Source organism: Onychomys torridus, chromosome 2 (genome assembly GCF_903995425.1).
Source record: "Onychomys torridus chromosome 2, mOncTor1.1, whole genome shotgun sequence".
Taxonomy (NCBI): Eukaryota; Metazoa; Chordata; class Mammalia; order Rodentia; family Cricetidae; genus Onychomys; species Onychomys torridus.
Window position 1 is genome coordinate 153,639,025 of NC_050444.1, and position 24,504 is coordinate 153,663,528.

A 24,504-nucleotide genomic window follows, 5' to 3' on the forward strand; every position below is an offset into this window, starting at 1 on the left:
TTTCAACCTTGCACATTTCCAACTGCTTCCATTACTGGCTCTCTCTTGGATCCATGGACAAGCTGAGTGAAACTTTCTTCTAGAAGGTGCCCAATTGCAGACGAGGAGGAGGGGCTTGGCTGGAGCCCCAGAGGTTCAGGGTCTGGATCCTCTCCTCACAGCCTTCCCTTCTAATCCTTTCAAACAGCGCCACTCCCAAGTGACTAAGAATGTGATCTATGAGCCTATGGGAGCCATTCTTATTCAGACCGCCACCATCAGGGAACACCTCTGTGTGTTAGAGCATGGGAGGGAGCATGCTCAGTGCTGGAGCCTCAGCCACCTGATTGACCTTTGACCTAGGAATCTGGCTACTCAAAGACACATTTTGACTCTGACATTCAATAGTTAGGTGACATCGCCTGGTCGCTGATCCTTGCTGAGCCTCAGTTTGCTCATCTCTAGAACAGACCCATTGTAGTATGGGCTTCACAGGGTTCTGCTGAACACTAAGTACTGAGACCCTTGCCTGTCACCTTTTGAGGGCATGCCTAGTACCATTGCCACCTCTGATTGCCCCTCCCCATGTTCCAGCATAGAGGGGTGTTCCCTGCTTGTGGCAATTTGAGTAAAAGTGGCCCCCACAAGCTCACCTATTTGAGTCCTTCGTCACCAGGAAGTGGGACTATCTGAAAAGATTAGAATTAGGAAGAGTGGCCTTGTTGGAAGAAGTGTGTCACTGGGCATGAGCTTTGGGGTTTCAAATGACCGTGCCAGGCCCAGAGTCTCTCCTTCTACCCACAGATCATAATGTAGCTCACGGCTACTGCTCCAGTGTCTGCCTGCATGGCGCCATGCTCCCCAAGATGATGAAGGACTAAAGTTCTGAAACTGTAAGCAAGCCCAATTAAGAGTTGCCTTGGGCATGGTATCTTTCCAGCAAAAGAACAACGCCTAAGACACTGTTTGAAGGGTGTACACTACCTTCCCTTCCTGCATCTGGCCCCATAGGATGCTTCTGTCAGTTGAGGTTAGCACCTCCAGGAAGAGACTCCTGCCTGGGATGCCCACATCCCTCAGCTTGCACCCTTGTCTTCTCCCATCCCTCCCATTTTCTGTCTTCCAGGAACCTGTGTTTCTGCCTGGCTCCCTACCAGTCATGGACTCCCTGAGCAAGGAACTAGGCCTTCGAGCCCTGTGTCAGTACTGGAGCTCAGAGGTCAGGCCCTTGGTGCACACATCAGCCCTTGGAATTTTGGGGCCTCAGTTTCCTTTTCTGTAAAATGGGAATAATCCTACTTGTCTCCTACTTGTCTCTTGTGAGAGTATCCCTGAAGAACTCTGCCAAACACCTGGTTCATCATGAGCCTCAGTTAGCCAAAGCTTTAGTGACTGAGAGTGCATGAAGGGACCATGCCTCCTTCTATACAGACGGGGAAACCAAGCCTAGGAATCTACTGTGGCCAGATCAGCAGTCAGGACTGTAAGCCCCAGGGCAGAGCCCACTTGCAGTGTGATCTTGGTCTCAGCTTCCTCTTCAATACACAGTGCCAGGATTGTTTCCCCAGCCCACCTCCCTTCAGGGCTGCAGTTGGCTCTCACACTGCCAGCCTCCCACTGCTCCGGCTCCAGGTTCTTTTGCTCCTCGGATGGTTATGGGAAAGCGGCACCTCAGCCTTCTGCTCTCTTTACAACCCTGGGCCTGAGGCACTGCAGCCCCAACATCACATATCACTGGTAATTAAGGGTCCTGTCCCAGGGAGGGGGGTTTACCTTCTGCCAGAGACACTAAATCCTGCTCCCGTGGTGTGAGGAATAAAGCATTGCGCTGACCTAACACTTGTCAGGGTTTAATGGTGCCCCTGCAGACATGCTCAGGTGGGGACCTGGAGGATGAGTGGATGCACATCTACAGATAGACAGGCACCATGGGTGGCAAGATGCGGAAGGTCCAGAAGGTTGGGAGGACCTGGATGCTGCAGCCACTTGTCTGGAGAGTTCAAGAGAGATGAGCTTCTTTTGTCTGGCTCCAGAAGGCAGGATGGGCATCTCAGTGAGAGGCCACACAGAAGCTTCTGGAACGAGGCTATTGGGCTTGCAAGCCACTGACTCACAATGTGGCCTTCGTCATGATCATCTTTCTGGACCTCATCTTCTTCACTGACTAAAGTGCTGGAGGCCTGTGTCCCGAGGGTTGTGAATTTCTACATTTAAAGGGCTTGGGGCAAAGTCTGCCACTGACAACCACACTTACTTGGCTGCTCTCTACTGACCCAATCTCTTCCCGAAGTGGTCTTCCATAGGGTGACTAGGACTCATCCCTTCAATGTAGCAGGCTCATAGGGGGTGTGATAGTTTGAATGTAATTGGCTCCCATAAACTCATAGGGAGTGGCACTATTAGGAGATGTGGCTCTGTTGGAGTAGATATGGCCTTGTTGAAGGAAGTATGTCACTGTGGGGGTGGGCTTTGAGGTCTCCTACGCTCAAGATACACCCAGTATCTCAATTTACTTCCTGTTACCTATATATCATGATGTAGAATTCTCAGCTCCTTCTCCAGCACCATGTCTGCCTGCACGCCACCATGTCCCACCATGATAATGGACTGAACCTCTGAACTGTAAGCCACCCCAATTAAATGTTTTCCTTTATAAGAGTTGCCGTGGTCATGGTGTCTCCTGACACCATGGAAACCCTAACTAAGACAGGGGTGCTTGCAAAGGTGGTTTGAACTAGAAGGAGGGTTTGTGAGATGAGTGGACACATGTCCAGTTCTCTTCCCCTTGGGGCACTCAGTTCGCTGGGGACGGGAGGGTGGCCGTGGGCTCTGTGGTTCTGGGGAGCCTACCTTCACAGAGGGGTGTGCCACTTGACCAAGCTGTCTGCTCCCCCACTCACAGCTGTGGAGGCAGTTGCTATAAGCCACACCCAGTGTGGGCTCCGACAGCCACTCTCCACCTGCAGCTCCAGCCTTAAGTGGGAAAGGAACGGCATGAGAGGATGATGAGTGCCATCTCAGCTTTCTGAACTGACTCAGTTTCCTCTAGACTCCCCCTGTTGATGCCCAGGCTGCTGGAGTGCCAGCTGACAGTGTGCCTGGGCATCTTATGCTGTCCATGTTGAGAAAAGGCTCGGTCTCTGGTGGGGATGATTTTTCATCCAGTGGCCATCTGGCTGTCCTGCTGCCCGTGGCTGACTATCTACTGTCCCACTTCCCTTGAAAGGGGCTCAAGAGGACGAGCTGGATGGCTGATGGAATGAACGTGCTGGGTCTGTGTGAGGTGCACAGTGGGCTGCTGTCAAGGGCACCCCAACTTGGCAGAGCTGTGTTCAAAGAGGGTGGGTAGGGATTGGAGGATCCTGTGCAGGAGGCAGGCAGCGGGCAGCAGGCTCAGACCTTGGGGGCTGAAGCTGGGAAGTGACTGTCCTTGCTAGATGACTCGGCTCACTCTGAAGTGCTCCTCTGAGCTCAGACCCATCTGTCTGCCTATTCCACACTGGTGCTCAGCCAGGGGCTTTGGCAACTGAGAAGCCTGTGGGCGGGCATGTGGGTGGAGGGGACATCAGTCCTTCTCCAGACCCCCAGCTGGTTCCAGGCACTTAAGACAACAGTGTCCTGCTCTAGACATGCTTGTGTCCAGCTTGGAGGTCCTTGGCCTATCATGCCCGAGTACTCTGGACTGCATCCCTTGCTCTGGACCCTCAGGGCAGTTCAGCTGAGCCACTATCCCAGGCCCTGCACTGACCATCTTGGAAGATCTACCTGATCAACAGAAAGTAGGCCTGGAAGGTGCCTGGGGCCCTCAGTCTCCATTCCATATCCCTGAAATTAAGGACATTGACTGGGGTCTCAAGTTGTCCTGGTGCCTTCTCAGATGAACATCTCAATCCTGTGCCAGGTCTTAATAGACATCCATGCTTATCTTCTCTCCAGTTGGTCCCCATGTCTGAGGGCTGCTGAGCAGAATGGTACCTCATTCCCAGATGCTGTGCGTACTGATCAGTCCTGGGGCTGGCTTGTGTAGTCTCAGACTCTCTATGACTTCTCTGCACCATCACAATGACAGTATGTGGTATGTGAACAGAGCACTTCCTGTACAAACAGGCTGAGTTCCTGTCCACTTGAGGTACCATGTTATCTGTGCTTTGTAGCAGGCCCATGGTAGAGGAGACCCATTTCTAGGGAAGACAGGGAGACTGGAAGGGATGGGTCTGGGCAGGGTGCTGGCTCCAAGTGCTTCCATCTCTTGGCAATCAACATAGCTTAACAACCTGGGAGGGGACAGAGTTGCCACCATCCTGCTGAGACATCTGCCCTCTGCTGTTATCATTTCTTGCAGCTGTCACCTGGGTCTGGCCCCTGCTGAAGCTGATGCTGACAGGGGAGAGTGCTGGCCAAAGAGTGAGGAAGGAGAAACCCCTTCACTGTGAGCCTGGGCCACAGGACTCTGTTTATTTGACATCCCCCAACAGGGGAGATGCTCTTGCAACCCCCAGTTAGCAGAAAGGAAGACTGAGGCCCAGGGAACTGAAGTAATAATATTCCAGGTCAAGCTCCTCATGCTCCACAGCGGGCTGAAGTGGGCCTCGGTGGTGAGGCAGGAGAATAGAAAACAGCAAAGGAGGACATTCCAGAGATCAGCACAGCAATGGCGGCAGAGAAAAGACTCAACCCTCCCTGTACTGGGGCCGCATTCAGCCAAGGGCGCATGCTCAGAAGGCCTGTGTTTGTAAGAACTCGGGAGAAGTGAGTGCTGTGTTGGTGACCCATCAAAGTCACTGAGGACCTTATCTCGCCCCTTTCTTGCTCTCGTGGAGCCAGGCCGCAGGTGTGGTGTGACACGCCGCAGACCCCTTTGTGTCACCCCCTTAATGAACCTTTCTGTCTGTGCAGTTCTCCTCAAGACAAGAACTCAGTCTCTGCCCTCCACACTCATCTTCACAGGGAGCCGGCCCACTGGCCTGGCTTCCACACCAGCAGGTTCAGTGGCACTCAACCTTCCTAATGCTGTCATGCTCTAAAACAGTTCCTCATGTGGTGGTGACCCCAACCCCACCATAAAAAAATATTTCATTGCTACTTCACAACTGTAATTCTGCCAATGCTAGAATTATAACATAAATATCTGACACACAGGATATCTGATATGTGATCCTATAAAAGGGTGGTTTGCCTCCAAGGGGTTGCGGCCCACAGGTTGAGAAATGCTCTTCTACCTACCCTACCCAGACTTGCATCCCTGGGCACATCTCCTACAGCTTGGTTTTCCCTATTGTGAAACAGGAAAACAAACAACAGGCCTCACTTACAGAGCTGATGCCCAAGACCCAGAGGGTGCTGAGCCATGCTTGGTGGCTGATACACACTCAGTCAACAGCCTCAGGGGTGAGCAGAAAATGTGTGCCCAAACACAAAGCCCTCGGCGCCTCTCATCAGTGTGTCAGCCCCATACTCACAGTGGGCCTAGTCTAGCTGAGGCCAGTGACTACCCAGACACCTTCTTCTGTAGCTTGGGGAACGTGAAACATTGGTTTGTCCCTAACCCAGAGTAGAAGAAAGGGGGATAGTGGGACAGGAGAGATCTGTCCTCACCAGGACTTCTGGTCTACCCAAGACTCTGGGGGCTTCTGAGAGAGGAGTTGGAATTCACAGCCTGGCTCCCCAGTGCTTCTTGGTTCTGAGTTCTCCCCAGTTCTCTCTGGCTCTGGCCTGGATCCCAATCTGTCACATCCTCCTCCTCTGTGGAGCACCCAGCCTTGGCTCCTTGGGTCTGTACTTTAGAGGTTGCTTAGGGCTGGTTACTGTAATTAGTGTGTGCCAGTGGGTGGCTCATCCCCACAGGCTTCCTGATAGGGGCTGGAGTCCATCATTTTCCTCCCAGCAGGCATCCTGGGATGTATGGTCCTGCACCTGTGAACCCTGCCTTTCAGCAGTCCCTGCCAGGAGCCTCGGAGCAGTGCAGTGTTCCTGTCTACTGGTGGACTGTGACCCGTGAACTCCTAACTCCCTCTCCCACCCCATCAGGCTCATATATTGGAATGCTAGGTTCCCAGTTGGTGGAACTGTTTGGGAAGGATTAGGAGGTGTGGTTTTGTTAGAGGAAGCATGTCTGCCTTTGCGGTTTCAAAAGACTCAGCACCATTCCATGTGTCTCTTTCTCTCTGCCTCAAGGTTGTATCTCAAGAGATGAGCTTCTGGCGACTGCTTCAATGCCATGCCTGCCTGTCCTCTGCCATAGTCCCCAACCATGATAGTCATGGACTCACTCTCTGGAACTGTAAGCCCAATTAACTCCTTCCTCTCTCAGTTGCCTAGGTCATGGGGCTTTGTCACAGTAACAGAATAATAATCAAGACAAGAGGGAATTCTCCAGATGGCACTGTGCTCTTGACACCTCTAAGTAACTCGTCATGGGAAATTGCCTTTCTCAAGAAAGGCACTCTGGTCTGGATTTGACAAAGAGCCTGAGCTCTAACCAGACCTCAGGGAGAGAGGTTGGCCTCCACCAATCCTGAGGAACTCCTGGGTCCTTTCTTCTGGAAGCTTCCATCTACCCAAGGCAAGCTGCTTTCTATGGGGAACCTAGATGAACTGGTCACTGGGAAGCATCCCATGAAACCAGTGCCCAAAGTCACATGGTTGCTGAGCCAATCACACGTGTGCATAAGGGCCAACACAGAACTGTGAGGTAGAATGGAGAACCCCAGGAGCTGGTCACGTGTGGGGGTGGGGTGGGGTGGGGGAGTGGGGTGGGGGGGTGGGGGGTGATGGTTCAACAGTTAAGAGCTTACTTACTGCTCTTAGGACCTATCTACATTTAATTAAGTTCCCAATGCCTGCCATCAGGTGGCTCCCAACTGCCTATAACTGCAGCTCTTGGGGTATCAGGTGCCCTCTGGACTCGGTGGGTACCCGGGTGTAGGTGGTACACATAAACTCATGCAGGGAGCACACAGAAATTGATTAAATAAGTAAACTTTTTTTTAAAAAAAGCCAAGCATGTAAGAAACATTTTCTTTTATCTGTCGAAAGTGGCTTACCCACCAAGAGACAATATTCCACAGACCTCCTGCATTTTGCCCAAGGCCTGGATGTTGGTTAAGTGGCGGTGCTTGTGGCTGGCTGCCACCCGTGGCAGCCATGCCAACAGAGGAGAGTGCTGGTTGGCAGAATCACAAGCCATGGTTACCTTTGTAGAGCTTTATTGAGAGAGAGAGAGAGGGAGAGAGAGAGACAGAGAGACAGAGAGAGAGACAGAGAGGCAGAGAGAGAGACAGAGAGACTGTGCGGAGGGAAGAGAGTGTGGAAAAGAGAGAGCCCGAGGGCAGGCCCACTTTTTAGGCTGGGACCGTTGCAGGCCAGTGAGGTAATTAAGGACGTAGTCCTTACATGGGACATTTCTGAGACTGGACCCTGTCACTCCCTTCCTTTTCTTGTGTCAGAAGGTGAGTGAGGTACAGTCCTCACCGGGGGTGAGACACAATCACCACCTGGGTAAGACTCAGAGAACTTCCCACCCCAGAGTGTGCTTGCTAGCCAGGCTGGGAGAATTCAATGGGATGGATAGTGTGCCACAGGAATTTTCTGGGAAATCTGGACCCCTCCCTCTCTCCATCAATAAAGTAACTCAATATGCACTGTCTGCCCATGAAAGAGCTAAAGTCATAAAAACTCTTCTTGGAAGGAAACTATGTGGTAAATTGTGCCTGGTGTTAGTGAATGGCTCCCTGACTGAGGCACTAACAACCCGGCAATAAAAGAAAAGTGGATCAAATAGACTCCGGTGTCAAAGCCTTTTGTTCTCCAGAGGTCATCCTCCTGAAAGCAAAACTACAGGATGGGAGACGAGTATGCAGATCCGGGAGCCGATGAGGGAGGTGAGGGACTCCGTCTAAGGAGATCAAGGACCCTTACAGCTAAACAAAGCAGGAGCAAACCTGTGCATTGTCCCGTCCCACGTGAGATACTGACGGAGATACTGATGTGGCCAAGAGCCTCCTGCAGGAGGCCCAGTTTAAACCCTCAAAGAGATGCCACCTCCCCCGACCAGAAATAAGGGAAATCCATAAAGTGGGATACTGCTTAATACTAAAATATAATGAAGTGTTGACACATGGTATTGCATGTATGAACTGTGAGAATATTGATGGAAGAAGCCGGTCACAAAAAAATCCATATATTTTATATGATTTCGACTGTTTGAAATACCCAGAGTAAGGAAAGCTGGGGGACGTAGAATGTGTGACCATGACCACCAGGTTTCTTTGGTGAGTGACAGAAACATTCTAGAACTGACTATCGTGGTGGCTGCAGCCCTGGATGTAAATGGGAACTCTTAAATGAACGGCGATGTGAGTCATCACTCAATACAACCATCGCATGAGACAGTAAGGTGCGTGGGGGTGGGAGCGAGCACCAGCCACAAGAAAAACTGCAGAACACTCTGGAAGACAAACACACCAGGTGTCACACACAAGCACCACTCTTGGGTGCTCCAGAAGTGGAAAGCATTGCACTTTGGCCTGGGGGTCAAAGGGCTACTACATCTGCCATCCTTATTGGAGAACTCTAAAGAGAGGGAATCCCTGAGAGGATGGCTCACTATCGCTCGAGACAGAATCTCATGTAGCCCAGGCTGGCCTCAAACCCGTATGAAGTAAAGGATGACCTTGAAATCCTCAGGCTCCTGAGTGCTGGATTATAAGAGGGCACTGCCATGTCCAGTTTTATGTAGTGCTGGGCACAGAACCCAGTGCTTTGCCCTTGTTCTGCGAACACTCTGGGCCTGTTTGTCTGGGTTCCCACTGCTTGGTGGTAAACTGCCTTCAGAGCGGATGGTGTGGTGGTTTGTGTACAAGTGCCCTCCACAGACTCACAGATTTGAATGCTTGGTCACCTGGGAATAGCACTATTTGAAAGAATTAGGAGGTGTGGCATTGTTGGAGGAAGTGTGTTCCTAGGGGTGGAGAGTCCAGTGGCTCTCTCTCTCTCCCTGCTGCCTCTGGATCCAGATGTAAAACTCTCAACTACTTCTCCAACGCCATGTCTGCCTGCATGCATCCATGCTCCCTTGCCATGATGACAATGGACTAAAGCTCTGAACTGTATCAGCCCCAGCTAAATGCTTCTCTTTGTAAGAGTTGCCGTGGTCATGGTGTCTCTCCCCAGCAACAGAACATCATCGAAGACAGGTGGTCAGTTATGCATAGGCTAAGTCTTTGCCTCCCACACCTCACACTCCATTGTCCAGCTGGGGAACCCAGCAAGCAACAGCACCTTTCTGATTCCCTCTGTCGAAGGGAAAGTGGCAGGATTGCCTCTTTTGAGTCCTCGAGTGTTCTCAAGGGAATGCACGGACAGCTGAGCTTGGTGGGTTAGGGCTTACACAATGATGGATGACCAGGTCATTGGGAACACAAAGCAGTGGCTTTCCAATTCTAGCCTCCACCCTCCTAGCTTTGTTACTGGCTTGAAATTGTTTCCTCAAACATATGGTGAAGTCCTAAGCCCTGGTCCCTGAGAGTGTGACCTTCTTGGTGTAATTAGGTTGAGATGGGGCTATTCTGGACCAGGGCAGGTCTTAATCTAGTGACTGGTGTCCTCAGAAGAAGAAAGTGTGGGCCTGGGGATGTGGCCCTGCAGGTAGAGTGCTTGCCCAGTGGGCAGAAAACCTGGGGTTAGATCTCCAGCATGTGGCGGCACATGCCTGTAAACGCCGCAACCTGGGGGTAGACAGGGATATCAGAAGTTCAAGGCCATCCTTGGTTCCAAGCCAGCCTGAGCTATGTGAGACCCAGTCTTAAAATAAAATATAATAAAATCAGAAAGAAAGAAAAGTAGGCAGGGTGGCACAACATTGTGGAAAGAACCACCATGTGATGCAGAGACCGATTCTCAGGAAGAGGACTGGGTCATGGAACAAAGAGGTGAAGGCTGCGACAGTCACCAGCAGCCAGTCACTGTGGCCACATTACCAGTTCACGGTCACAAGCTCCAGGCAGACCTGGGAAATGAACACACTTTTGAAGGTTCTTGTGCCGTGTCGTCCCTGTTGGAAGGCAGGTCACAAAAGTGAGGACTTTGCCTTGCTCTCCACTGAACTTCTGGCCTGGAGCAGGCTTGGGGCTGGAGACTGCTGAGTAAGGAGCTCCTGAGCAGCCATTTGTACCCTCTCCAAATGTCACCTTTTCTAAGGATCCTGCTCAAATGACACCACCTCTCTCTGCTGGTCCCTGACCGCTTTGCCACTTTTGGAAAAACTGTGTGACAGTGTTGCCCAGCTCAGAGCCCACTTTATGGTCTGCACCTGAAATACTGTTCCTGTGCATGGGACAGTACCCAGAATGTGTCACAGGCATGTCCAATCACGTTGTCATTCAATATGTTGTCTTCTACAAACTGCAAAATATATCTCATAAGGTTTCAAGTAAGTTCCAGATTTTGTTGGGCCAAATTCATAACTCTCCAGGGCCTGTACATACCCTGCTTGTGGGCTGAGGGTGGGACATGCTTGCTAGCTGCTCAATAAACACTTGCCAGAGGAAGACTGGATGAGAGAGTGACCTCAGGTAGACATTCGAGTCACTTTCTGACACATTTGTAAAAAAAAAAAAAAAAAAAAAAAAGACATTCTGGGCTCAGCTGATGGGGTGTTTTGCATGCAATGCACGAAGCCCTGGGTTCCACCCCCAGTACCTCATGGCATGTGCCTGTAATCCCAGCACTTGGGAGATGGAGGGAGGAAGGTTAAAAGTTCATGAGGCTGGAGAGATGGCTCAGGGTTAAGAGCACTGGCTGCTCTTGCAGAGGACCTAGGTTCAATTCTCAGCACCCCCAGGACAGCTAGCAACCACCTGTAACCCCAGCTCTAGGGGGTCCAACACCCTCTTCTGGCTTTTGAAGACACTCCATGCACATAATGCGCAGACACTCGTGCAGGCAAAAACACTCCTATGATAAAATAAAAAAGAATACATTTTTACACATTGAGTTCGAGACCAGCCTGGGCTACATTACATGAGACCCTGTCTTTTTTTTTTTTTTTAAGATTTATTTATTTATTTATTATGTATACAGAAGAGGGTACCAGATCTCATTACAGATGGTTGTGAGCCACCATGTGGTTTCTGGGAATTGAACTCAGGATCTCTGGAAGAGCAGTCAGTGCTCTTAACCTCTGAGCCATCTCTCTAGCCCAAGACCCTGTCTTTAAAATAAGACATTATGTGTCATTAACTATTATTATTTTTTTACTGGAAAAGAAATTGAATGGCATGGACTACCATGTCAAAAGTGGACACTAACTTAACCGGAGTTTCTCACCTGGTCTGCCAGACTCCAGGTCCAGCACTCTGTTAAGGGTTAAGTAGAAAGGGTTGTTCTGGGCAGCGGATGGGGATGAGGGATGGGGAAGGAGGCAGTGTGGATGTTTCCTCTCCCTTCCTCAGACCCCTATATCCTCGCCTGGGTACCACAACCCCACCTGACTGTAGGAGAGTACAGTGCCAGATGCTCCAGCCTAGGCTCTGTGAGTGAGGCCTCTGTCCTACACCCCAGAATGGTGAGGATTTGGGTTACAGACAACCTATAGGTAGGGGGGTGTTCCTTTGGGAGTCTGCGTGGAGTTAGAGCTGCTAGCTGTGAACAAAGCAGGCCAGATAGGACCTCCTAGCCCCTGTCACTCACTTGGCAGGTCTCTTAATGCTCAGGGCCTCTGTTCCCTGCTCTGTCAAACAAGGACAACCATGTCTGTAACAGCCCTTGTGGGATCACGTCATCAGCCTTGGTATGTGCACTGAGCTGGGACCAGCACAGGCAAGATGCCATGACCTGTGGCTGAGGTGGTGCCCCTGGCCACTCAGGAGGAAGAATTCAGCTTTGGCGGGGGCGAAGAGCCCAGGCCTTATTATGTTTAATTGCTTGTAACACAAGCCCCTTAACACGCTCACCCCCATGACCTGCACCTCCAGGAAGCTGCTTTACCATCCTCCCATGACTGTGTGCAGCATTTTTCCGGAGCCCAGCACTCGGCTCTCAAATTGGCTCACGATTTGTCGGCAGCTCGGATAAAAACATTTTAATGGCTGTGTGCAGCACACACCCTGAGTGTTGCTCATGGGCCTCCCAAATGTCTTTTCCTACCACATAGCAGGATGTGATAGGCGTGAAATTACGGCCGCTCTTTCGGTTTCATCTCTACCCAGAGGCCTCTGTGAGCAGCTGTGGAGGACTGACAGTGCTCAGTGACTTTGATGGAGGTGGCCTGGGCCCTGTCCACAGCCCCAGCTCCTCCCCTCACTCTCCTGGGAGGCTCTCTGGCACCCCAGCCTGCCTCACTGTTAGCTGTCACATCCTCATGGCACAGAGGCAGCCCAGGCATTGCATGGCCTCCACTCACTTGGAGGGTCTCTGAGACACTGAGAAAAGATACAAGCAGGGACAGATAAGTCTAGATTGCGAGGGTCTGTGACTTTGGAAACTGGCTACATTCAAAGAAAGTTGTGAAGTTAGGGGGAAGCATAATTTAAAGAAAAAACAACAAACAAGCAAACAAACAAAACCACCCCTCAGGGCTGGGGAGATGGCTCCGTGATAAAGGAGCTTTTGGTGCAAGCATGAGAACTAGGGTTCAAATCCATGTAAACGCTGGATAAGTGTGGTGGCCCACTTGGAATTCTCCAGAACAAACTAGATAGACAGATCAGTAATATCAGTAAGCGCTGAGTTTGATTGAGAGACCCTGCCTCCATGAACAGAGTGGAGGAGCAATTGAGGATGACTCTCACTATCACATGCAGGTGCTCCCACATGTAGGTGCTCCAATGCACGTGCACTCAACACACATGCAAACATGTACGCACACACACACACACACACACACACACACACACACACACGGACTTAGAAAAATAAAACTACAATCTCGTCGAGCTGGATAGATGGTTCCGTGGTTAAGAGAACCTGCTGCACAAACATGAGGACTGGAGTTTCATCCCAGCACCCCTGTAAAAGCTGGATATGCTCTGAGTGTGCCCAGCACAGAGGGCAGAGAGAGGAGGATGCAGGGCTTGCTGGCTGGCTGCCAGTCTAGCTGCAGACTCAACTTCTGGTTCATGGGACGACCCTGCCACTGGGCCAAGAATGATAGAAGACACCTGACATCTTCCTCTAGGCTCTGCGTACACGCACAGGCAAGGACCCCCAACACACATGTGCCCATGTATCATCACACCCTCCCCAATTTTGATTGACAGTTGCTGAGTCACTGGTGTAGACCCCACAGAAAGGAAGGATGCTGTCACAGCGACCTCGTGGGTGGGTGGCATGCAATGTCACTGAAGGGAAGACTTCTGCAGGTGGCGTGGCCAGCGTGGGTGGCTGCTGCCCTTCTCGGGGTTGTAATAGATCCTGGCTACTTCTCCAGGGTGGGGTGCAAGGACAGGTGGACTCCAGAGAGGCGGCCCTGGCAAGCCAGGTAGGCAGAGCACCCTCACTGGACCTGTCACTGCCAGAAGCACTGCAAGCTTCCAGAACCTTCACTCCTCACGTGACTCATGAACACTGATCTAAGAGAGGCATCTACAACCAACTGTTCCTCAAAAGCCGGGCATGTAGCTCACTGGATGGAGTGCTAGTCTCTCATTCATGAGGCTCTGGGTTCAGTCCCTGGCACCTCTTAAACGGGGTGGGATGGCTCACATCTGTCATCCCAGCCGTGGGGAGGCAAAAGCAGGAGGCTTGGAAGCTCAAGGTTACCCTTGGCTAGATAAAGAGTCTGTGGCCAGCCTGGGCTACATGAGATCCTGTCTCAGAAACAAAAACAAACAAAACAATGGGGTTCATGGTTGCCTTTCCTCCCTGGTTAATTGTGAGGATGGAGTGGCATGATGTGTGGATATGTGCCAGCACCTAGCTGTGCGTCCAGTGGCCGCAGAGGGACGTGGCCTCCTCTGAGTCTCTCCCTCCTAATGAACATGCCCTCCCTTTGCACGGCCTCTTTACCCATAGCCCTCCTCTACCTTCTTCCCAGCACCTGTCAGAGACACCTGCCATCTTAGTGCCTCACCTATGCATGCGTCTTATGCCTGGCTCACACCCTGCCCTGCAAACCCACCAAGGACAGGAACTTCGTTCTGTTCCAAGTTTGTTCCTGTTTTCAGGCCCAGAGCAGATGCCCTGAATGCATCAGATGTCATAAACATCTGATGAGTAAATAATGGGGCCTGTCTTTCTCATTGAACTGGGAGCCCTTGATGGTACAGGCTGAGTTGTGTTTCTTCCCTGGGGTGGCCAGCTCAGGGCTGAGCACTGAGCATGCGCTGTCAGAGAAGCCAGCCAGTCTGCCTAGGCTACTGTGGTGGGATCAATGTTGCTCTGGAGGTCTGGCCTTTGGAGGTTTTCAATTTCCCTAGATCGACGACTTTCCACGGGGCCTTTGTGCTCTCATTGATTGCCAGAACACAGCAGGCTTTGTTGCCCTGACAAATATTATTTGATAAGAAAAACAGAGACACAGAGCCTGAGTCAAGGCCAAGGCCCAGCATTCCTGCAGAGGGGTGGCCACAGAATGGTGGTTCATCTGGCAAGAGCATCGCACTGATGGGACTTCCCAAGACTACTCAGAGCAAGGCCTTTGCATTTTCAATGGGGAAACTAAGGCTGGTTGAGGGTTGATTCAGCCAATGACACAGCTGGACACAGAGACTAGCTCTAGTGTTGCTGTGCCATGTCACAGATGCACAAATGGAGGCACAGAGCCAGAAGCCCCCATACTCAGCCCAGAATGTTTTCTCACTTCCTGGCCTTTCAACACCTCCAGAACAGCCCTGGGAGGAGCCCGGGGACAGGGGTGGTAGTCTCTGGAGCAGTATCACAGCTGTGGTGCTGGTCCCCTCCCCGGAGGCTCCTGGGCAGTCATCCCCTGGAGAAGATTCTCTCAGCACGTGCTTCTCAGGGCTTCTACTGATGCGGCCTTGGCCTCTACTGGGAGAGCAGCTACAGCAGCCACAGGTTCAGGCCTTCCTCCACAAGCCTCCCACGCCACAGGGGTAGCTGGGTGGCTGGAGAGAATGGCATCCCTTGCCAACCGACTATAAATGTGGCTCAGAGGCTGTGGTTGCCTGCAGTCTCTGGACAGCAGTCACTGCCCTCAGTGACTCCTTTAGTCAATGAGCAGCCTGTCACACACCTAGCATGTGAGGGTCAGGGACAAGGCACAGACCATGAGTCCTTAGAGCTTGGGACTGGGAAGAGAGTGGGTCCCTTATAACAGGCTGTTGGGGCCAGGTTCCACAGTCACAGCTTGCCAGAGTCTGGCTTTTCCTCCTCCCAGCCAAGGGCAGTAGACGGGAGAGGCTCCTATACATAAACCACAAGGATTTGACAGTGTCCCAGGACAATTTCTGTAAGCCTGCTTGTGTGTACATGCACACACCCATGTCCTTCCTTCCTGAGACACTGACTCACCCATGACGTTGAGGAAGATGTTGCCTGAGGCGAGGACCACCTTCTCCCTGGTGGCTCTGTCGTAGATACCCACATGGCACTCATAGGGACCATTGTCTGAGATCCGGACCTCAGGCAGCCTGCAGGGAAGCAGATGAAAGGGTAAGGCTAGCATCCCAAGGCTGAGGAGGCAGTGTTCCACCCAGGAGGCCAATCCCTAGTACAAACTTGACCAGGCTCCACTCAACCACTCTGCAAAGCCTTTGCACACCTGCGGTCTGGACTTGGAGAAAGGATAGCATTTATGCAGCACCCAATGTATACAGGTTCTGTGTCTGGTGCTGCAGAGGGGGACAGTGAGTGTTGTGTTCAGCCTGAGCTGAATCTGTGCCCAGGAACAGCTGCCAAGCTGGTCACGTGCCACTCTTAGGATTCCCCTCGGGTGATGCAGGTTTCAAGGAGTGGGGCGTGGCTACTGCCTGCATAAGGCCTGGCCCCAGTCATTCCTCACAACCACCATTGTCTCAGTTACAGCTTTATTGCTGTGAAGAGACACCGTGACCAAGGTAACTAATAGAATGAAGTATTTAGTTAGGGGCTTGCTTATAGCTTGGGAGGATCAGTATGTGATTGTCACGGCACCGGAGCAGTAGCTGAGAGCTACTTACATCTTGATCTGAAGACAGGAGGCAGGGAGAGAGAGACTGGGCCTGGCACGGGCTTTTGAAACCTCCAAGTCCAACCCTAGAGACACACCCTCTCCAACAGGCCATACCTCCTAATCCTTCCCAAATAGTTCCACCATAAAAATATATGAGCCTATGGGGGGCATTCTCATGTAACCTATCGCAGTCACAATGCAGAGGTTGATCATTACACTCCATAAACAGGGAAACTGAGGCACAAGATGGTATTGACTGCCCTACCCTGTACAGCTAAGATGTCACTGCGAGCCCTTGGAGTCCTGCCTTCAGACTGCTAAGAAGTCACTTTATGCCCTGTCCTGAGGACACCAAAAGAAGCACAATCACATTCCTGTCTCCAAGGAATTTCCTCCCTGGTAGACAGGGACAGAGGGAAACTGACCAGTGCTTCCCACCAGTGCTACAACACCTGTGCTCAGCAGAGGGTGGGCTGAAGGGCATTGGCTCTGCCTCCAAGGTTCCCAGACTCAGTGTGTGTGGGAGTCCCCTCAAACCTCCCTCTTGCTTTTCATTGGAAAGATTCAAGAGTAAATATCTCAGGCTTTGTTCCCTCTTGAAGTTGGTCTTGGGGCTGGAGAGATGGCTCTGAACTTTTACAGAGGACCTGGGTTTGGGCCATAGCATCCACATTGGGTAGTTCATAACAGCCTGTAATTCCAACAAAGGGAGATCCGATACCTCTGGCCCCTGTGAGTCCCTGCACTCATATGTATATCCACCCCCAAGACACAGATATACACTAGCAAATAAAAACACACACACACACACACACACTCTCTCTCTGTCTCTCTCTGTCTCTGTCTCTCTCTGTCTCTGTCTCTGTCTCTGTCTCTGTCTCTCTCTCTCTCATACACACACACACACACACACACACACACTTGGGTGTTGGGAGAGACGGATCAGTGGTTAGGAGCTTTCAATAATATTGCTCTTGCAGAGGACCCAGGTTCAATTCCCAGCACCCATATGGCAGCTCATACCTGTCTGTAACTTCAGTTCCAGGACATCCGACACGCTCTTCTGACCACTACAGACGTTGCACACACATGGATCACTTACATACATGCAGGCAAAACACTCATATACATACAATTAAAAACAGAGTCTAAAAAAGTCTTAATGCTGATATCTTGTAATTTCTCTCTGTTTCCTCATAGCACACAGACAGTTGAAGAGCGTCTATCAACCAATCAGTGTGCCGGGGTTCCGATAAAACTTTATTCATGGCCGTCAAGTTTTCTGCTGCTGGAAATGTTCATGTCACAGAATAAACTTACACTTTTCTTTTTTTCCTCTAACCATTCAAAATTGTTAAAACAGTCTCAGTTCACAAGCTGTGGCTAAACAGACCATTGTCTGATGACTCCTGTTCTAGATCTTTCTACAGGGCCTACAGGGTCAGCTCATGCTAGAATAAGTTGGTATGCCATTCTTTCTCCTGGGGGGTACAGTCACAATGGGGACAGCCTCTTTCTGCCATCTAGGCTGCAAAGAGCTCTGATAACTGAGTCCAAATTATGCTTCCCTGTGTGTGGAACCCACAGAACTTTGGGGAAGCCATACCTTTGAGCACCCACTTTCATATGTGTGTGTGTGTGTGTGTGTGTGTGTGTGTGTGTGTGTGTGTGTGTGTGTATGTACACATAATGCAGATGACACATCCCAGGACCGAAGTGAAGATGGACTTTGATAAACACTTCAGAGCACTGCACACACCTGCCCAAAGGCCATGGATGGCCTTGGCCTATGATGCCCCCTTGAAGCGAGAATTCCTGCCAAGGGGTATCCAGGCACTTTGACCAGCAGGAGCCTCAGCTTGGTACTACACTGGGCAAATCCAAGTCCTCCTCAAGTTCCAACCTATACTGGTCTGTTTCCGAGGAGGACCCTGTGTCAATGTTGATTTTTTGTATTCCCAGAGCAGGCAGAAAACCAAGGGAGACACCCACATTTATTCAGGGTCCTCCTCCACCTAACCAGCCCAGCCATCCTGGGGTGAGTCGAGTCGAAGGCCCATGGGGGATGGAGAGGCCATTATTAGCTCAAGGCTCTTCCTGGGCGGCTCCTGAGCTGGGAGGCCCCTTCCTGCAATCCTTCCTCCCTCCTCCCCATCTGCCTGCTCCAAGCTTCTCTTTCATCTTGTGATGAGCAGTTTAACCTCAGGTTCCAGCCTGTCTCAGCTCCTTTTGCTTATGAGTCACTTCTGTGCCCGCCCCCCACCCCACCATGCCACTCCCCCACCTGGGCTCTCAGCCTCTTCCTAAGCTGCTGTCGCTCTGAGCTGAGCCAGCTCCCCTAGCAGCCCCTCCCTCGAACAGCACCCAGCACTCATTAGCATAAACAACACCCTCATTTCCATAGACTACACAGAGGTTGCCATCTGGTCTCCTCACTGTCAGGAAGGACTGAAGAGTGGGGAGAGCCCTTTCCATGGGGGGAAAATGCCGCCCCCCCCCCCCGCCCCTTCCACTTCTCCTCTCAGAAGAAAGTGCCTTGACAGTGGGAACAGCAGGGAACCTGTCTCCCCTGGGAATGATTTCCTTTGTAACGCAGCTAGATTGAGAACAGCTATGTACTTGCTGCGCATGGTAGCTGAGTGACAACCACCTTAAGTGACATGTTTCGGCTATCCTCACAGGTGTCTATTATGCAGTCGACCTGCTTAAGTAACTTTCCAGGGAGACAGGTGCAGGGTGTGTGTAAAGAAACAGGGTGGGGGGATGGATGGAGCCGGAGGCTCCTCTGGGTGATGTCACCAGATAGTGAGGGCATGACACACAGGGGAAGGCACGTGGGTGACCACCCCATGGGCTGTCTATGCAGATGTGTTTAGGTGACCCCAGCGCTGGGGACATGTTTGGCAATCACTCGGCTGATGACATGCTCAAGTGACGGTAACACAAGCAATATGTTTGGGTGACGTGTGGGTGACACCTCACAGGTGGTGTGGAAGACAGCTCAGTGGACACGTGGTGTGGTGCTTCTAAGACAAGACAGCTTCCCATCTGGGTCTGCTCCTACAGCTCCACTCGCTGGCCTCCAGGGTTGATGCCTGGTCTGGCTCAAAGCCTCATCATTCACTGACACAATCTCGACAGTTCTTGTTCCACACTCCCAGGCACTGAGTGGTCAGGTCCTGGGTGTCCACCTCTTCACGTCCTGAGCTACACTGTTTCCCTTCTCCACTCTACCCGCCTCCCCCACTGTCCTGTAGCCAAGATCAGGATTTAAGTGGGGTTTCCGTATCTTCCAATCCCCTTTCCATGCAGAATCCAGACCAGGCCCTCTCCTCTAAACCCCTCTGAAAGTGGTCAGCGTTGGGGAGAAATGGCCAGGGACTGCCCACAGAGCCTCCTGAGCCCCCCCCATCCTCCACTCCCTCCCCTTCCTCCAGTCACAGCCCCTCTGTTCTTCTTGCCCTTTCTTCCTACATACACCTTGTTCCTGCTTTATAAGATAACATTTTTACTTCGGATAATCTTAAATCATGGAAAAGTAGCCAAGATAAGAGAGTCCTCAGACACCCCACGCTCCCTTTTCTCTATCTCAGCTACCATCTGAATCCAGACGCAGCCTCATCCCCAGGCCCACTCTGCCTCTCATCTCCGATCCAAAGCTGCCAGGTCACAGCTTTGATCCACACCTAACCGCCTCGTCTCCTTCATCAAACCCTGAGATCTTGCCTCCACTGTTGTCCTCGGAAAGTGGATTAAGTGGTCCAGAGCCTGCCCCCGCCCCCAGCACTGAGTGGCATTGATCCCAAGGCTGGATGGAAGGTCTTCACAGGCAGCAGGGGGCCGAGGGGGTGGGAGGAGGCTGCTCTCATCAGTGATGGCCTGAAATCAGGTCGATAAACTATTAATAACCGCAGCGTTTGTGCGCAGATAGGGGCAATGCAGTTTAGCGGCTGGAGTTTACCAACACTGACGGCATCTCTGAAGGGCGAGTAATTGTGTTGTTGAAAAGCTGGGAACAGGAGGAGCAGGAGTGTTGCCTTTACCTGTTGGCCTGAGCCTCATCCAGGGGAGGATGAGGGCTGGACACTGCAGCTTCTGCAGCATGTAGGGGCCAGAGGACAACATCTGCATACAGACTCAGACCTACTGTGTGACTGGCATCTAGACCTACCGTGTAAACCACATCTAGACCTACTGTATGTCCTTGCATCTCAGCCTACTGTGTTACTGTGTGCTCTGATATATGGACAAGTTATGCATCTCAGCATCCAGGCCTACTATGTGTCTTGGACTCTAGACCTACTGTGTGCCCTGATCTATGCCTATGGCATGCTCTGGTATCTAGACCAACTGCATGCTCTAGCATTTAGACCTACTGTGTGCCCTGTGAGGCTGAGTCTTGAGGTGGTGTGGAGATACCTAGCAGTTACTCTATCTACTTGGAGAGTCTCCCTCATTTCCAGTTCCTGTGGAAAGTCTCTAGCCATTCCCCGACCCCAGCAGTGCAGTGGAGGGCTTAAAAGCACACAGGTTAAAAAGCACACAGGCTGTTGGATCAACATGTGACTCCCAGCTCAGTTGCAGCCCTGATTTGGTCCTCTGAGAAAATCATGTGACTTCTCTCAGGCTCAGTTTCTCCATCTGTCACACCACTTACTAGACTTTTGGGAAGACTACCAGGATTCACCCAAGGGCACCGCCTAGGGCTGGTGCATCATGAATATCCAGTGACATAGATCCTAGAGGCACATAGAGTTCTTGAGCCGCCTCTGTCAGGCAGGCTGCCCTGACTGCTCATCCTTTGTGTGGATGGACCCAGATCCTTTCACTCTGTGTGTGCCTGCAGGTGCCATCCACCCACCGCCCCTCTCAGCCCAGAGGTTCTCCGAAAGCTTCTTGCCTTCTAGCTAAGTGCTCCTGAGTATCTGAGAGGACCAGCTCAGTGGAAACAGCTGTTAAAAGCCAGGGTTTCTGGTGAACCTAGCCAGTTTGTGGTGTTTGCTGAGGCTGTTTGGCCTCCCATGTTAGGATTCTGCCACTCCTCCAGCTATATGACCGCACATGTGCAGTTCAGTAGTTAAGTAAGGGGTCTTACACCTTACATCATCTGTGTGCTGCGTGATTACGTAATGCACAGTATGGTCATGCAATCTATACATTCATGGCATAGCTCTGTAAGCCCACATGAGCATGTGCAGGGAAATCCTTAAAAAACCGGTCACAGACTCCTCCCCTCTCTCCTGCCCGCTCCTCGTCCCCACTCTGTACATGTCTTCCACAGGCCTGATCACGCTCTTCTGTCCACCCCCACCCCGTCTCCTCCTAACAAAGCTCTGACACTGGGTTTTTCATGCCTCGTGACCTTTCCCACACAGTGACCAGCACCACTTATTTAAAACCAACATCCCAAGGCCTCACTTTTCCTATCTGATGATTGGGTGTGACGATACTGTGTGGAATTTCAGCCCTAGAAGTGCTGACCTTTGCAGATTTACAGTGGAGGCTTCCGAGTGAGCATTTCCCAACTCACCGACCCCTATTGTAACTATGATCTCCCACTGCACAGATAAGAAGGCTGAGGCACACAGACAAGACGTGTCACAAAGTGAGCAGGCAGGTGCCCTGGTGAGAACCCAAGCCAGAGGTGGCAGATGGGCGAGTGGGCACATGCACTTCTTACCCTCCTCACCCTGCCCTGGCACCTCATTTCTTTCTGAGCCGAGCTCCTCCTGAGCGATTTGGCCTCTGCTGCCCTGTGTGTTTCTATTCTGAGCCTGCCACCTCCCCAGGTAACAAGAGCCATATGCTTCCTCCCTGTAAGAAGAAGGGTGACCTTTTGCTTCCCTAGGTTCTCTTCGCCAAGCTTTCGGGGAGTCCAGGGTATCTCCCATGCACCTTGTCAAGATACGGCAGCCTTTTGGCCCCTCTGCTTGCCTTAGCTTTGATTTGATGCTGGGAAGAGCCTCAGATTCTCCCAGAATCCAGGTAGCAGACTTTGGAGCCTGGCCAGGCAAAGAATGCTGGGTCCAACTGTGTGGCGTCCTCCTGCCTTGCTGGAGAGCCGGGAGAGCCAGCGATGGCCCTTTACAGACACTCAGTGAAGACCACACCAATGCACACAGAATGGAGCCAGGCAAGCTCTCAGTCCTTGCCCTCCTACTTTCTCCTGTGCCATTAATTGATTAAAATTTTAAGACAAATTATTAAGCTGCTGCCTCACACTGTTTTCAATGCTTAGTCTATAGCCAGGAGCCAGACAGAGATGCATGCTTGAGTGAAGACACTGGGAACTTGTTTTTCTGTCTTGTCTGCGTGCACACCTCCCTCCTGCTCAGAAGAATTGAGCTGGACAGTAATGAACCTGCCTCAGGAATAAGGTCATCATTAAAAAAGAAAAAAAGCCAGTCCCACCTTGTCGCCCCTGGGGCTTTTGTAAGGTTTACCATTGTTCTGCACATCTCCCAGAAGCCTCACCATTCTGCTGGGGTTTTCTATGCTTGAACACTTTGCTACATTGTTATTTTTTATCTTTAATTACATGCATGTGTCTGTGCACAGGGGTGCAGGTGCCCAAGGAGGCCAGAGGCATCAGATGCCCCTAGCTGTAGCTACAGGTGGCATTTTGAAATTGAATTTGGGTCTTCTGGAAGAGGAACATGTGCTCTTAACCACGGAGCCAACTCTTCAGCGCCCCCCTTTTTTTTTTTTGCTAAGTCTATTTTTATTGTTTATTTATGTGTGTTCAAGCGTGTGTGTATGTGCACGTGTATGTGTGCATGTGTGTTCACTTGTATGTGGTTGCACATGGGGGCATATGTATGTAGAGGCCAGAGGTCAACTTCAGGCATTCCCTAGGAGCCAGCCTCCCTGTGTTTCAAGTCTGGGTCTTTCACTGGGACCTAGCACTCTCCAATCAGGTGAGACTAGAGCTGGACAGTGAGCTCTAGGGATCTGCCTGTCTCTGGCCTCTCATTGCTGGGATAGCATGCGTGCACCATCGTACCTGACTTCTTATACAGATGGTGGGGACCAAACTGAAGTCCTTGTAATTGCACAGTAAAGGGTTTCACCAACTGACCCCTGACCCCTCCAGTGCTTTTTGGTTTTAAGTTTCGTCCTCAGTTATATCGAAGCATACATGAACTGCAATGTTGATGTATTTAAACTCTACACACTTCACAGGTCCCAGCATATTGAAACTATGGCTACCATGAATATAATGACCCCATGCATTGCTCCCGAAGCTTCCTCATGCCCTTTTATGATCCACTCCCCCATCCTCAGAAGGCCACAGATCTATCTATCCCCATGAAACCCATTGCCTAGGATCTTCTATAAATTGTGTCTTACAGTGCTTGCCACCTTTTGCTAGCTTTCTGCTGTAATGAGATACTCAAGACAATCGCCATACACAAAGGCAGGGTTTATTTTGGCTTGGTGTTTTTCAGAGATTTCAGTTCACAGGGTTTGGCCCTGATACTTTGGGGCCGATGGCAAGGAGAAGAAAATAGCCCCGAGGAGACAGATGGGGAGGAAGCAGGTCCCACTCTCCCTGTAACAACCTCCATCAATAGCTCACAGACCACCCACCAGGCCCCACCTCCTAAAGCTTGACCACTGGGGAGAGGGTGTAGTGAGTAAAAGGGCTTGCTGAGTTTGGTTCCCAAACCCACGTGAAGAACTGGAAACAGTAGAGTCGTCGTCGATAACCCCAGCACTCCTCTGGGGAGACGGGAGGCGGAGACGGGAGAATCACCCAGGAGCTTGTGGCTCAGCCAGCCTGGAGTCTGCTGCACAGTGGCAGAGACAGCAGGAGTGGTGGTGCTTGACTGTGGTGGAAGGGGAGAACTGACTTCTGGGAGCTGCTCTTCGGCCTCTGTCCACGTGCTGTGACATGCGCTCACACACTCTCTCCATCTCTCTCTCTGCCACTCTGTCGTCTTTGTCTCCCTCCACCCCACCTACAAATATTTAAAAATTCTGTTTAACTTGGTGTAGCACTAAGCTGGGGGTGGCGCCTTTAATGAACAATCTCTCTTCTTCATCATTATCTTGCCCTTCACTCCTGGGTGGCCTCTGTCCACACTACCTTCTTCCTGGTCATGGCAGAGCCCCATCCCATTGCGTGGATCTGGCTATGCGTGCCACCCTGCTGTGTGGCCCATTGATGGACATTTATGTTGCTCTAGGCTCTCACCAGTAGGAACACAGCTGCAGCACATCCTCAGAAACCTGCCTTCATTTCTCCTGGGTAACCACAGAAAGACAGCATGGCTGGTGTAGGCTCACTTTAAAAGTCACTGCCTAACTTTCCTCTAAAGGGATCAGACAAGCCTCCCCTCCCCCCACCTCAGTGGCTTTCTGCCTTTTTTTTAATTTAAAAATATCATTACACTTATTTATTTATTGCATGTGCA

General features: G+C 51.3%; 1 protein-coding gene across 1 annotated transcript in view; it reads right to left on the reverse strand.

Moving 5' to 3' along the window:
* Igsf21 (immunoglobin superfamily member 21) overlaps positions 1–24,504 on the reverse strand; it is a 210,862-nt gene that overhangs the window by 22,669 nt on the left and 163,689 nt on the right. The window contains exon 4 of the mRNA XM_036179011.1: positions 15,448–15,566. Within this exon, the coding sequence (XP_036034904.1) occupies positions 15,448–15,566 (119 nt within the window). The remainder of the gene's footprint in view (positions 1–15,447; positions 15,567–24,504) is intronic.